The 16,278-nt window shown below is 32.3% G+C and overlaps 2 protein-coding genes and 1 long non-coding RNA gene across 3 annotated transcripts in view; 2 read left to right on the top strand and 1 right to left on the bottom strand.

The window, feature by feature from the left end:
* LOC138125606 (uncharacterized) overlaps nucleotides 1-16,278 on the top strand; it is a 196,000-nt gene that overhangs the window by 71,239 nt on the left and 108,483 nt on the right. The window lies entirely within an intron of this gene.
* Nucleotides 8,406-10,243, top strand: LOC138127024 (uncharacterized). Its single transcript, XM_069042878.1, has 5 exons — nucleotides 8,406-8,604; nucleotides 8,675-8,959; nucleotides 9,012-9,219; nucleotides 9,274-9,632; nucleotides 9,693-10,243. Exons 1-5 carry the CDS (start codon nucleotides 8,491-8,493, stop codon nucleotides 10,179-10,181), a joined length of 1,455 nt encoding a protein of 484 aa, XP_068898979.1. The 5' UTR covers nucleotides 8,406-8,490; the 3' UTR covers nucleotides 10,182-10,243.
* LOC138125268 (uncharacterized) lies at nucleotides 14,108-15,277 on the bottom strand. Its single transcript, XR_011157392.1, has 3 exons — nucleotides 14,473-15,277; nucleotides 14,314-14,421; nucleotides 14,108-14,260 (listed from the first exon to the last, which is right to left on the bottom strand). It is a non-coding gene; the product is annotated as an uncharacterized lncRNA (long non-coding RNA).

Here is a 16,278-nt window from a genome sequence, read left to right as displayed (position 1 = left end):
GATTTCCCCCCGAAATAAAACCCATAACGGAAAACGCACGTAGGAAGAAGATTGGAAGAAGTTGTCCCACGTTATGTCATCCATCAGCATATGGAACACATTTGACCGACTCAATTCGGACATTCCGAGCATAAATAATTCGCTGGAGGCATGGCACAATGCCTTCCAAAAGACGGTGGATTGCCATGCTATACAAACCAAATGCGACCAAAGTAGAAAAAATAATATCTTATACTCGTTTTATAAGACGCACTGTGACACTCGTGTCACAATCAAGCGTATACTATGTATACTATGTATTATACAGTTTATTTAATAAATTAATACACTTGTGATACTGAGATGCTAGTACGAGTACATTTATAATCTACGAAATATCTAATGTAACTTGGTGCATATCACTACACATTAATTTTTCAAGATTTTTTCTTACTACAGTTAGAATATTTCTAGAGATTGCTTAGAAATACAGGGTCTCTATAAATGATTGTCTGGTCCAGCCAGCCATGGAAACTTGTCAAATTTTGAATGTGCCGCTTTGTTCGGCAAATTAAGAATGTCACATTTTCAGGTTAGGTTGTTGGCTTTTAACCAGAGACAAGTTTCAACTGTGTTTTGCTCCTGCTAACATGAATGTATTTATTATTTAATATCAACACCAATAGGGGAACAATTATTGCCCCCATCGTACCGCCACACAGTGTACAGGAATTGGTATGAGTACAAATCGAAACAGATAAATATTGAGAACACCTTGTCCCGTCCCCGTGTGCCACTGCCTTTTTGTCTGCTTTCAGTCTTTCACATTTCTTGTTTTATGCTAATGATAAATACGACCTAGACTGAACTGTCGAATACGGTATTGACTCCCATTTTTTCTTCCAATATAAATAAGTGTTTTTCATAACAAATAAGTCTTACTGTTTTTTTTTTTTCAATAAAATGAAATTTATTCAACGACATAATTTACAACACTAAATAACAAATTGGCATTTTTTATAAATTAGATTGAAAATGTGTCCACCATTAGCTTCTAAACACTTAAGAATTCTTCTTCGTTTATTTTCAAAAATATTTTGCAGCATTTCTTGGTTAATGGTACGGCAGCATTGAATAATTTCTTCCCGTAGCTCGTTTAAGTTATGCAGTGGCCTCCTAAATACACTATTTTTAAGGTAACCAAAGATTGAAAAGTCCAATGGAGTCAGATCGGGAGACCGAGGGGGCCACGCAGGATGTAAATTTCTACTTCTAATGCGATCATCATAAAACTCTTGTAAATAATTTAATGTTTCTTGAGCTGTGTGAGCTGTGGCGCCGTCATGCTGGAAGTATCCAGTTTGAACTTCTTCATCATCGAGCTCATTAATGAATGGTTCCAGTATTTGTTCTCTGTACCTTTGTCCATTGATAGTTCCGTTAAAAAATATTGGTCCAATCAGTCTTCTACGTGAAACTGCTATCCATACGCCAATTTTCGAAACATGCAAAGGAGTCTCTACAAATTGGTGTGGATTCTGAGCACTCCAAATTCTGAAATTCTGAGTGTTAACGTATACTGACAGGTAGAACCACGCTTCGTCGCTGAAGAAGGAAACATCTAGCAAATTGTCATTATTGAGGTGATTTTGAAACCAATTACAATATTCAACTCGACTTTGGTAATCTGCAGTTTGGAGTTCTTGAACAACGCTGATCTTATAAGGATGCAGTTGTAGCCTATTTTTAATTATTTTGTGACAAGTGCTTCGTGGTACACCAGATTGTTGCGATAAACGGGCTACAGATATCTGTGGAGTCTCTTCCACCCTTTCTCTCAAATCCTCGACTATTTCATCAGATACTGGTGGCCGTCCTGACGATTTACCCTTGCTAACTGTTCCGGTTGTTAAAAATCTGTTCACAATTCGCCCAATGTGAGTTAACAATGAATCATCTTGAATGTTGTCTGGATATTTTGCCCGGAATTCATTTTTACAATCAGATAATGAATATATCCATTCACCATTAACAAACCTTCCATTTCGAAAGAAAGAAACAACAATGAACGTGTTCTGTTCAACAGAATAAACCATTATGAAGAAAATACGGCTAAAATAAAACATAAAACATTAAAGCATAACCTCACAAATATTGCCAGTCTGTTTACCTTTAAAAGCGGACGTACTTGCAATTTGTATTGAAAAATACAGATTTTTGGTGTTTATTAACTCTGATTAACTGCGATAAAACGAATATAAGGAACGAAAACTTGACTGAGAAGCGCAAACGAAGACTCGACTGACAAGCGGGAACAAGACGTCATTAATGTCAGAAGTGACCGTGAAAACGAACTAAAATTAGGCATCGGTTTCAAAAAAGCGGCACAGTAAATTTTTTTTCCAAGGCTGGCTTGACCCGACAATCATTTATAGAGACCCTGTAGTATATTATATTAGAGCATAACTAGGAAACCATTCGTATGTCAAAAACAAGCCTGGCAGCATAGAGAAAATTACAACAATAAGTCATAATTGGTGCGATTCTGTTTTAAAATTTACCAATATTGCTACATAACAATGTTGTAGTTGCTATGATATGAAGCTGTTGATTGGTTGGATCTATGCAAAATCAATGTTGTTCAATAACAATATTGCTAAATTTTGAAACAGAATTATCTATTTGTGCAATAAGTTAGGAAATGTAATTTTTTTTGTTATCAATATTTTAAAATGTTAAATATACTTACTCTAACACCCTTTGGTTTTTATTTCAAAGGCCAAGATTCTCCTTCAACATTAGAATGTTCCTACTGCAAATTTTTCAGCAGTTTACTACACACTTCGTTTGTTAACAATTGTTGAAACTAAAAATCAAATAGGCTTATGTCAAATATTTTGGAAGTAAGTTTGACGTGTTCTAAGTGTTCTACGAACAACAATGGTGTTTTTAATGATTTTTATTATTTTAGTTACTTTAAATTAAATTTATTTTCTTGTGTTTAACTTATTTTTAATTGGGTAAGTGGGTTTTTTAAATTAATACTAATTTGTAATTAAAGTAGAGAATGTAAGCATTTATTAACGATTAAAAAGAAAACAGTTCGGGTGGCCGGTTTTTTTTGCCGGTCAGTGTACATATATACTCGTAGGTATGTATGTAGTTTGTACAGGGTGATTCAAGTTTTACCGCCTGCACGATTATCCCTATTAAAAAATTAGTAAAAATTACGAAACTTTAGGGTTACATTCCCTTTATATAAGGCTTCAAACGTGTGCAATCAATTTTCCCGTATCACTTCATTCAGAACCATAAAATTTAAAAAATTGATTTTGACCAAAATAAAAAAAAAATCCGTGCACGCTCATAATTCACAATTAATTCAAAGAACATATTTATGAAATTCGCATCAAAAGAAAATGATAGTTTTTGAATGATTCCAATTTTACTATTAACACCGAAAAATGATCAAGATTTACAACTGCAGCGTCATAAATAAATACTTCATTGTTGGGAAACATCTATTGAGAACTTTTCCAGTAATTCTTTAGTCCCTTTAAGGTACCATAGATAACCCATGTCAACCTCTATTGAGGAAGTGACCGCCCAATTTAATAATAAATAATAGCTCTAAATTTTGCACTTTAATATCAAATTCCATTTATTTCAAAAACCGGTGATGCTTTCATGATTTCAATGACATCAAATTTTTACTAAATGTTTGAAACGACTCTCAGTGAAAAATTATGTAAATGAATCTAGCGGTTATTAAATTAAAACGAAATATTTACTCGTTCCATTAAAAAATCTTACTTTCTTACTTTCGTAATGGTGTTTTCAATAACGAAAAATGGACATCTGTCGACATACAGCCTTCTTTGATCTAAATAATTGTTGATTGCACGGTACAATTAGGTATATGATGTTGAATATTAACAAAATAATGCGAAAAATCTACGTGTTGATAAATAAAAATTGTGCAACTTGAAGTTTTAAAATCTAAAGTATTTCTACAATTTAATAGTCATTTTATGATTGCAACTTACGTACTACAACTTAAGTTAGGTTTCACCTTGAGATCATAATGGCAGCGCTGAAAAGCATAGAATAAGTAAAATATAACATTTTTAAATAAGTAATAATAATATTTTCCACGTGCCTATATTTAACCATGGACATCATAAAAGATTTAAGTTTGAGAAGATTTCAAACAGAATTATATATATGTTAATCGTTAAATTTTTCTTTAGGTACTAAAAAGTGACAAATGAAATATTAATTAGTGTTAATGTGTGCATTACTAATGTACGCGTCTACACGCATATAGAAGATCTACTTTTATCTTTAAAAGCTTTGAATTACGTGTCTATAAGATTTTTAGAGAGTAGTTCTACCTAAGCAGGTGATAATGTTCTTCGTGGAGCAGTGATAAAGTGTAGTGGTGGTAACAGCTCATTTTGACTGTTCTCTTCAAATTAACCTCTATTTTTGAGAAGTAAATTTAAGTTTTACTTCGTTACGGTTTTTCATTTTTCTCATTCTTTTTACAATCATCAATCTATTGGTTTGTTCTCACATTGTAACACATACAGATAAAGTCTCAATCATTTAGAATTAACAGTTTAGTTAAAACTTTTAATGTATTATACGAAGAGTTCTTTAATTTTTATTCATTATTTATTCACACAGTTTTCAAAAATCGACCTCAATGGATTTCTCCACGAAAGCACCACTTCGAGGTATAGCAGTTATTCAAATATTTGGGCATTTTATGAGTTATACAGGGTGCGTCTACTAAAACTTTATATCCGAATATCTTTTTTAATTATCAATTAAGGTAAACAATATTTAGCAATATTATATTTCTCAATGACCTCTTGACATGTGCTTAACAAAAGTTAACAAAACCTGCAAGGATACAGAGTTATTTGAAAAATAACCGCAGTAAATTTTTTTTTTTTTGCTTTTTCTCAGATTACGGAGTATAACATATTCAGCTGTGTCCTCTGTATCTCCCTGTATTGTTTTTATTACACTTTTACTGATGACTACGCAATAAATTAGTGTTAAAAAGAACTAATTTTCCAGCTGTGTTCAAAACAGAGTTTAAGCGTAGAAAGTTGTTACGAATTTGTTTCACAGATGACTCATTTTTCAGCAAATAATTTAGATACGTCAATTTGACGGGCCATTGTTATCTTATTTAAAATTCTTTTACTACTGAACTATTCGGTAAAATACAATAAAAATTCAAATAGGTATGTATGTACAAACTCCGGTGTAGGTACGTTTGCATCCTAGGGATCAGTCTTCTCTGGAAAAATGTACTAAACTATTTTAGAGTAAGTTTTCAATAAAACGAATTCAAATGTTATTAATTTTATTTTTTAAACAATGAATCATGGGGTACCCGGTAGCCGGTACTCTCCTTATTTTTTTGTTTTTATTTATAAAAGTGGTTATTATGGAAGTGGGTGCGTCAAGCTTAAAGAGGGGGTGAAGGTGAATAAATAATTTATGCACATACTAAATAATAACAATTAAAATATCTACAATAAATTCAACAATGTAACACAATTAGCAGCACAGAAAATTAAAAAAATGTCCTCAAAATAATTATAACTAAATTAGATGCTCAAAATTTATTTCGACCATTAACTTCCACACACCTTTCAATTCTGGAATAAAAACTCCTCAGTGAAGTTCTTGTTACAGGATCATTTCATATGGATGAAATTTCAAAGACTTTAAAGTTCTAATAATCGTGTTTTGTGAGACATTCAGTGTAGCCGCTACTGCTCTTGTGCTTGTGTGTGGATTTTCAGTTACCTAATCAACAACGGCATTTTGAAAGTTAATATTTTTGGGGAATGCATCCCTTACTCGTGGCAATTCTTTAACACTGCCAGTATCTTCAAACAGCTTTATAATTTATCTGATATTCATTTCGGAAAATGTATCATTTTCTTGACGGGCCTGAAGAATTCTTGCTGCGGCTCGATAGCACCGGTGACACTCTCCATATGTAAAAATAATATTAATTTTCTCTTGCTGTGAGAACGACATCTTGTATAAAAGATTATTTCAAAGATTTCACGAACTTTTTTACTTTGACGTTGTCAAATAATAAATTAATTATGTTTCTTTTTTGTAAATCAGTAAGCCGTGAAGTATTTTTCTACGTAAATACACACTGGAGAATGAAGTCTGGAAATTGTCTTTATTTAACATTAATTTATTTGTCAATAATAAGCACTAGGATTATTATTAGGCAGAAAATCTACACGGAAACATTTGATATGCATGTTAAAAGTTATAATGTTAGAAAATGCTGAAAATAATTTTTTTTTCATAAATTTTTTTCTTGAATATTCCTCTTCTGTCCAGATCCTTGTTAATTTTTGTAGTGCCTATGTAAAGAGGGTAATGCAGCCTTTATTAAGACTAAATATCATTGAGCAGTCGTTTAAAATAACGAAGATATTCAAATATAAAGTTCAAGCAGACGCACCCTGTATTTCAGATGACTCTCTATGGATAATCCGAATTATGGCGATTGATATATTGAAGTTAAAATTCACGAAAATCCTTCTTTCCGTCACATTAATCTTTCAATTTGTTTTAACTGCCATAGAATTTTATTTCTTCGTCTGCATTTTTAGTTTCACGGATATTGTTAAATATAGTCCACTATTTTTCGGGATGATTTACGTAATCTTTTACCGTCATTATTTACAAAATAGAAAGTGTTTTCTTTTTCAGGCAATGCTCAACATCGCAGCTGTTCTCTTGTGTAGCGAAATTGCTTTGAGTGCTTTAACAGATTTCAAACTCTGAGCCTTGGACAGCGCTGGTTATGAAATTCTTGGAGAAATTACAACCGAATCAATGTTGTACTCTTATTTTATAATTGGAAACACAATTTTATCGTTGATACCTCTAATTTTGTTTGTTGTACCAGTTCCCAATGATGAAGACGTATTTTTTCCTCTATATATCTTTGACAGATGGTTTCCTGATTACACCGTTGTTCTTAACTTGATTTATAGGTCAACGTTTGTTGTTTTAGCATATGCAATGATAAATGGACTGAACATCCTTTTGTACACTATAGAACATATAAAATTCCAAGTGTACTTGCTTGTTAAACATATTGATCATATTACCACCGTGGTTGAGTGTACCAACTGTGATGACGGCTTTTTACTTAGAAACCAACACTACCAGAGGGAAGTGGAACATCGAATAAAATTTTGCATTAAAAGACACATTGAAATAATTAAGTAGGTATCATATAATATGCAGGTTTTTTTTCTATCATAAAATGTGTTGCAGTGCCGCTTCTAACGCTTTAACAAAATTTCGAAAGTGGATTCCCATATTTGCTATTGTTGTAATTCCCTTTTTCTCAGCTGTACCTTATACTTCTTTTTGGTTAAGTCTTTCCATATTAATAGAGACCATTTATAGCAAATGCATCTTTTAGGATGAAAACGATTTTTGGGAAAGATATCTCAGGGCCGGTGCTATCGCCCTAATTGCTCTAACTACATTTTGCTGTGTAGTATTTACAGGACAGTCAGTGGAAAATAAGGTACTGCCATTGGTCAGTTATTGTGATTTGCATTTTGTCATTGCAGTCAGATGTGCTAGCACGTATTAACACAAATATTGAGTGGACCTGCCTAAACCGAAAAAATTTAACTTTACTAATGATTATGACTTTGGTTGGTAAAGAGCCATACAGGATTAAATTCTCGGAGGATGTCGTCATCAATTATTAGGGCCCTGATTTTAGGCAAAATGGACTATTTTTATTTTTTAAGGCACATGTATGAAACTTGTCTATAAATGATTTCTGGCTTAATTAGAGTAATTAGAGCCATATTTGATTCTGCCTATTCGGCCTAAAATGCCCTTTAAATACCTATTTTACCTTTTAACTGCCTGAACATGCCTAAAATGACCAAAAATCAATTTCATTTTTGCGGTTTTTTCCCAATTTTCGAATTCTGGGAAGTTTACGGTATTGAAAATGTAAAAGTGGTACCTCAATAAAATTTACAATGCTTTATGATTTTAAAATTTAAGGAGATGTAATTACTGAAATGTACAAAGTGCAGTACAATACAGGAATTACTTTTTCGCTTTTACGGTTGGGACCATGATGTCAGCGGTAAATACTCCGACAATACCTAAGTACCACAAACCATTAGACTGGACTGGCATAAATTACAGAGTTTATCTGTTTGCCTCTGTTCGAAGGGGTGCAGGTATACGCGGTCTAATGTTTTCTGATACTTAGGTATTGTTAGAAGCTTTAACGTTTATAAAATGGTCCTTGCCATAAAAACGAAAATTAAAATCCCGAAGTGAAACAATAAGAGAAACCTTAAGGGTGTCATTTTCTAAAAATTTAAGAAATATAAGCATTACAAATTTGTCATTTCTCGTTTACTTTATCTCCGTGCAGTGGTCGTGTTTCTTGTGAACCTGTTTAAAGTGAACATAATGCCGAAACAAAAAATTAGTTTACGCGAAAAAATATTACAGTGGACAAGCAAGAAAGATTTATATGAAATAAAATCAACCCGAGAAATGTTTTGTAAAGCTTGTGGTAAACTGGTAAGTTAAGCATAATTAAAAATATGTCATTTTATATTTTTTACTTATTTGAAAATTTTATTTTTTGTAGTTTATATGCGAAAAAAAATGTCACTTGCAACAGCATGAGCAAACGGCCATCCATAAAGAGAACATTATGACACCGCTTCGGCAAACGTTGCTGACACAGAACTTGGAGGAATCGGCAAATAGTACATTCAATATGGAACTTTGTAACGTCTTTTTAGCTGCCAATATACCATGGCACAAACTACAAAATCCTGCGTTTCAGAATTTTCTGACAAAATATTGTGGTAGAAAAATTCCGGATGAGTCTACTTTACGGAAAAATTATTTACCAAAATGCTACAAAGATGTATGAACATACTATCTTTTAATATTTAATTTAAAATTATTTTCACTTTTAGACTATTGACCGCATTCGGAATGAGCTGGATCCTTTTAACATATGGGTTTCAGTTGACGAAACAACAGATGCACTTGGGCGATATGTGGCGAATTGTCTGGTTGGGAAACTTTCAGAAGATGAACCTGGAAAATCTTATCTTTTGGCGTCTAAACAATTAGAAAGAACAAATCATGAGACAATAGCTAGATTCGTAAATCAATCTTTAGGTAAGGGTTTTTCACTTTTTTAAATTTATTTTGATTTAAAATGTCTATGCGTAGAAATCTTGTGGAGTACCAGAGTTGTTGCTGAAAAGTTTCTTTTGTTTGTAACGGATGGAGCACCATATATGATAAAATCTGGTAGACACCTTAAGGTGTTTTATCCAAAAATTGTGCATGTCACATGCTTAGCGCATGCTTTAAATCTAGTGGCTGAAAAAATTCGCTATCAATATGAAGATGTGGATAATTTAATTTCGAACGTGAAAAAAATTTTCGTTAAGGCACCTTTGAGAGTTGAAATGTACAAAGAAAAACTAAAAGAAATGCCACTGCCTCCACAGCCAATTTTAACACGATGGGGAACATGGCTTCAGGCTGCTATGTTTTACAGCGAACACTTTGATTCCATTAAAGAAGTAAGTATATAAAAGATAAGCAAATTAATTGATTGTTAAACTGTTTTTAACTACTCACAGGTTGTCATGTCCTTTGATGGAAGTTCTGCTGTTGCTATTCAAAAAGCACAGTCTATAATGAAGAAACCCGGAATAAAAAACCAATTAATTTATGTTCGCAGTAATTTTAAAATAATCTGCGAAAGTATTACTCAATTGGAAAAAAATGGGTTACCTTTAACCGATTCAATCAAAATTGTTGAAAACGTATTTACCTCCCTAAAAAAATCTCCAGGCCCTGTAGCAGCAGTAGCATTAAAAAAACTTGAAGATGTTACTGAAAAAAATCCTGGATACAAATTTCTTCTAGAATTGGCAAGAATTTTTAGAGGTGAAGATGTGCCGGAACATGACACCAAAATGGAAGAAATTTATTACAAATTTGCGCCCATTACCTCTTGCGAGGTAGAAAGAAGTTTTTCAAAATATAAGTCCATTTTGGTGGATAACCGACAATGTTTTAAAGTAGAAAATTTAGAGCAATATCTTGTATGCAATGTAAATACGTAACAATGTAAATAACTAACAAACTTGTAGTATTGTATATTAATTAATAAAAAATAATTAGTAAATATCTTTTTGTGTGTACCTACTTAAAACTTTAAAAACACATTTTTTAATTTAATTAACCACAACTTTAAGGACCTAGTATGGCTTATTTTCAGTTTTTAAGGGACTATTTGCAGTAGTTTAAGGGACTATTTTAGGCACCTATTTCCGACTTTTTAATTGCCTAAAATCCGGGCCCTATCAATTATGAATTTGGAGTAAAGGTACGTTCTGTTCCGGCTATTTCGGCAATTTTCTTTTTCAAAGTAATATCTTTTTCAGATTGTCAAGTTGGTGTATTCCTTAGTATGTTTTTTTATACAGATGAAAAATTCTCTCTTTGAACAAGCTTTCCCATGATCAGAATTATGTTGCAACTGTTCGCATAAAAACGTTAAGTATTGAAGCTTTTTAACTGGTCACCTCACAGAAAGGCCATTGTGAGCTATTATTATATACGGAAAAATGTTTAATGGCACTTTTCAAAAATGTGTTCTTTTGTGATTAATAACTGAAGGCATTTTGTAATTTTTCTAATGAAACTTCAAACCTCAAGAACATATGTAGATTCTCTTCGCAAATTAGTCGTTCTTATAAAAATGTTTGATGTCAACAAATTTTAGATAGGCACTACCTAATAATATTTACAAATAGGTACGTTATAGATGTGAATTCAGGGCTTGCCGTTAAGTTGACACTACCAAGAAAAGTAACTAAGGTATTTGGAATTTATGGCAGACGTTTGAGTTTGACGATTCTCATTTAAAATGTTTTTATTACATATTTTAAAAAGAAAGTAAACCACTTGCACACGTTTTTCGAAGATTAGAGTTACTGTTGTAGTAAAAATGTTTATCGCGATAAAAACGTCCTACTACTCTGTCATCTGTCAAAAGTGATTAAAATTGTATGCTACTCAAATTCTCAAATTGTTTTTAATAATTGTGTTTTTCATAACTTTATTACAAATAAATAATTACCTAACGTTAAAGTTTGTATTCTGGAATTAATCTTCTATTTTTGCTTTAGACAATTTTACACGTTGATATTTGAGCATTTTTATTCATTGGTTAAACACTCGAGCTAAAGCTCTCGGGCCTAACCAGAAAAAAAATTATCCGAAAAAAAAATTAGGTCTTGTTATTTAACCTTCGACAAAATGTTTATGATAAATAAATTAGAACTTAGTTTTTATTAAATTAGTAATTTGCATAGTAAATAGTATTAAATTATAATTACATAAATGATATATGAATATGCACAGATGAAAGATGCAATAAATGCAAATGTTCGTCATAAATGTTACTTCCAAGAAAGTTTACCTTTTCACGTATTTTTTGAACACTAAGGAAGCTAGCGTAAGCAGGATAATGGAACGCAACAATAAATCAACTTGCTTCATCCAAACATGTGTCGCATTAATTATCTTCTTACGGGTCCTCAACTGGGGGGTAATTTTTAGCACAGGCAAGACAGTGAGGCTTGGCAGCTGGACCCCAACGAAGCTGTTTGACATGAACGAGATTGAGAGTCATGTTAATAATTATTTGTCGGGACGCTAAATCAGGCTTGTGAGAGCCGATGATCGAGATACAATTGCCGAGTGTATAGGGAACTGGGCGATAGTAAGTTTGGGCAACCTGGGCAGTTAAATCAGTGCCGTCAATGTGGAAAACCTCGGGCAGATACCGTGGTATATTCCTGAGCACCGAAATGTTTTCGAGGGAAAACTTTTGGCTCGTGAGACAGCGGGAATTGACGTTGATCAGACGCGTCCGTCGGGATAACCCATGGTGGCAACCAAATGCGCGGGTCATACATTTGCGGGTTAAAAGTTTGTGAGGTTGATGTCATCCAAATCACTATGTGCAAATGGATTGTTTCTCGTTACAAACTGTACTATAATAATTGAAGTCGGCAAGAAAATCGATAAAATGTTTTAATGATAATATAATTCATGTATCATGTGATCATGAATGATCCAATCAAAACGCGTAAAGTCCTTAGTTGCATGGCTATCACAGCGATAATAAAAAACAAAAAAAAATTATTATCTTGTTTACTTTCGTCGTTAGGATTTTTGATTGAAATAAATTTGTCAGTTCGACAAATAAATGAAAAATTTTGTATTTCATTCATTATATTGTCTCATCGAATATAACACGTGGTATGATTAATCATCGATGATATTAAATTCGTGAAATAGAAACAGGACATTTCACTCGTCCTTCAGACTCGTGAAATCTTCAGCGCAATTTCACTCATAATATCATCGATAATAATCATACCACTAGTTATATTATAGCTGAAAATAATAGACATGTAAGAAAGCCTTTTGACTTAGTACATACCTACCTCTAATTAACAATTACTCAGAACAGTAATCAAAATTCTAAGAGAATTTTGCACTTTAAGAAATACGTTTTGGCTAGATAAACAGTAATCAAACGATGAATATACATTGTGTTATGTAGGAAATATCTGGATCAATACTTTACTAATGTGTTTTTGATCGAACAGTGCTAAATTATTTTTCTCAAATGCAAATGGATGTGTAAAACCTTGAACAAAATTCCACGAATAGAAAACCACCTTGATAATATGTACGTACGTAGAAAGCACAAAGAGTTAATCGTTATTAATGGGAACGAATTATAGTGTACATTAAACGAAATAATGAATGAATTCTCATGAACTCTCGTCAGTTACGAATTTGATCAAAGCTTAAATTTTAATAGTTTTTAACAAAATATAGCAACGTGTTGATATGTAATATAATTCAACAGTATATTACACTATAAGTGATGAAAGTGCCTGATTTTTCAACGAGCAATACATGATATACTCACGAGCGCCAGCGAGTGAGGATAGTATTGCGAGTTGAAAAATCGCACTTTGATCACGAATTGTGTATACTATTATTTCCAACATTGCTAATGAAAATGAGTCTCAATTTTAAATTTCTTTATAATCATTTTACTCCCCTATTTTTTGAATTTTCCGGATCTGGAGTTTCAATTAATGCAAATACAGTGTTTTAATTTTTTATATTAATAAGTAGGTGGTAGATTGTTAAATAAATTTTCCTCACTAGTGAGTTTACTTTCTCCATTTTCCTCACTAGTGATGCAAACGCCTACTTTCCTCACTAAATTGAGTGATGAAAGTATCATTTTCATAATCGATGTTGGAAAAAATAAATATCATAAGATTCATAAGAACTCTATCACCCAAATTGACGTATACGTTTCAAAACGGTAATTCAATGTAAACGACGAACGTACTTGAAGAGCTTATAGACATTTATCTATAAACACCGACAAAAATTTCGCTGATGAAATGCCTATTGAGAGAATGAAATGGTCCTTTGAAAATCGGATTATTTTTCCTTAAAGGAAAAAAATTCTGATGGTATAAACCTCATTTTTTCACTTTTTGTAAAAATTTAAAAAAATAAAATTTCATAATTTGCTTCCACAGCACCCATTTTCAAAAGGTTTCATTCCAAAACCAAAACAAAATCAACAGATTAGAGAAATGAAACAAGAAATTGGTACCAAATTCCATCGATATCATCGAAAAAACTATACTACTGCACACACATATCTGAAGCTCTATTTAGCACAACAAATTACGATGGATAGATATTTAAAACGGTGAAATGTATTCTGTGTAATGAAGCCAGATTTGAATGTTGCATTTATTTGGTAATATTTATTTTGTAATACAAATAAAAAATGTACAGGAACCTGGTCCGCACAGTATAGTCTTAACGCAGAAAATTTTTCATCTGTACGAGAAAACACAACACAGTATAAACCACTTTAACAATCTGAAAAGGTAATTAGTGAAACAAATATATGTATAAACAGAACGATACTAACCTTAAGTCCTACGGCGTAATTAATAATGAGATTCTCTGAAAATTTAAGAGTGAAGGGTGTTTTCATCACTATTGACATGATCGTTAACAAATTTAAATTTTTTCGATTCAGACTGGTCCACCGTATTTCTGTATTAATTCGAAGTAACAGGTCTGACTGCAACCAAATATGTCTACATTTTTCATAAACAAAATAACAGATGTATCTACCTCATTTTCCACTCTCTGTCCTATAAATATTAACGAACAAAATGTGGTCAGGCCGACAATACAGATGGCACCAACTCTGTAATATCTTCCCTTCGGATTGTCTTCGTTCTAAAATAATCTTTGCTTATAGACACTTATGTCAGAATAAATGCAACTTACCAAGAAACAATAGAAAATACAGCATATAAATAAAAGAATTCTATTGAGAGCAAAAAGAGGAATCCATTTTCGAAGTTTTTTTACTCCTGCAGATGAGGCACTGAAACAAATTTTGCAGTAGTTTACACCGCTGTAGAAATATTTACCTTATTATATCCACGTGTTTTTTGATACAAAATTTAATTCTATTTTCAACTTCCATTTGGTAGTGTTCATTTTTAAGCAGAGAACTGTCATCTTCACTGTTATATTGAACAACGTTAGTGAGATTGGCAAGATGTGTCACAAGTAAATACATTTGAAAGATCATTTGTTGTATAACATACAAAAACAGATGGGAACAATTCACCATCGTAAAAGCTAATATAAAAAACGTGGATCTATAAATCCAATTCAAAAGAGAAGCGTACTCAAAAAAACATTTGTCAAAGAAGTACACTGCAAAAAACACATCTTCGTCATGGGTAACAGGCAGAACAAATAGAATTGCAGCTATTAGTGCCAATCCTAAATTGAGAATCACAAAAACTGTCCAAAACGCCGACTCGGTTTTAATTTTTGCCATTGTTTCTTTACCAGCACTATCCAGAGACCAGGGTTTCGTGTTTTGTAAACAGACCTCAGCCATATCGCCATCTTGCAGTAATGTTGTGATGCTGAGCATTCCCTAAATAATTTAAAAAAAGATTTGGTTTCGCTAAAATTATATGTATACCGCTATTACATAAAACATTCCGAAAAACATGAGGCTGTATTTAACAAAATCCATAAGAGTCAGAACGCAGCAGAAGAAGTAGATTTGAATCAGTGTCATGGCCATTTGAAAAATTAATGTCGCAATAAGGACGATTCTAACTAATCTTAGCTTTAAGATGTCAATTGACAAAATTCGAATTATCCGTAACGAGTCCTCTGAAACATGTTTAATAATGATCTGGTTTATTTGCATAACGTTGGTACCTTTAAACGGTTTCTTCGTAAAATAGTTCATCGCATATGAGTTTCACCACACTGTGATAATGGAAATTCAAGAATTGGGACAGGGAATACTGGAATTCTTAACAAGGACTACAAATTAAGATTGTTTAAAACACGATAAATTGAGAATTAAAGTGAAGTGAATTCCATCAGAGTTTCTTCGAACTTTGTTAACAAGGAAATTAAATGAAATTGGCGAGTTCTTTCGCGGAATAAACCAAAATTACTTTTTAAAAATAGGAACGACTATAGGGCATTCATTTTAAACGTTGGGAAAGTTATAAACTCAAAACACCATAAATTACGAAAGCGGCAAATTTTCTTTGTATCGGTACCGGAAAGTAGGAATCCCTCTGTTCATATAAAACTGGTACCACGTCGTACTTTCACCATCTTATCGACGAGCAAAAGAAAGAGACGTTAAAATATCCACAAGTAAAAAAAAATTAAAACACATTTTGTGATCAGTGACCAAAAAATGTAGAGATTGTTGATTTTAAATAATGTATTTGACAAATAAGATTACTTAATAAAGAAATAAGTGTAATTAGTAAAGTATCCATTACATGCATCTTTTAAAATAAGTAAAAAATAAATAATAAAATACGTAAACAAATAAAAAATTAATCGTCATTTGAATCAAATTCACTAGATGATTCACCAGTATTGGCAACAAATGTTAATGGTTTCACTTGGTGTTCTAAAAGTTGATCTCGATCCCACCATTCTTTAATTTTGGACCCGAATATATTGAACACAGTTTTAGATTCACTGAGTTTCGGACAAGTGTCAAAGCAGGGAAGTTTTATTACAAAACCCAACATTTAA

Source organism: Tenebrio molitor, chromosome 3 (genome assembly GCF_963966145.1).
Source record: "Tenebrio molitor chromosome 3, icTenMoli1.1, whole genome shotgun sequence".
In the NCBI taxonomy this organism is placed as follows: domain Eukaryota; kingdom Metazoa; phylum Arthropoda; class Insecta; order Coleoptera; family Tenebrionidae; genus Tenebrio; species Tenebrio molitor.
Note: the sequence above shows the minus strand (reverse complement) of the source record. Positions and strands in the feature narration are given on the sequence as shown.

Bases quoted from the DNA above. Each gene is read 5' to 3' on its own strand.
- LOC138127024 (XM_069042878.1), top strand. From the start codon at position 8,491: ATGCCGAAACAAAAAATTAGTTTACGCGAAAAAATATTACAGTGGACA. The intron at 8,605-8,674 runs GTAAGTTAAGCA...TATTTTTTGTAG, and splicing joins GTAAAGCTTGTGGTAAACTG to TTTATATGCGAAAAAAAATG. The intron at 8,960-9,011 runs GTATGAACATAC...TTTCACTTTTAG, and splicing joins TACCAAAATGCTACAAAGAT to ACTATTGACCGCATTCGGAA.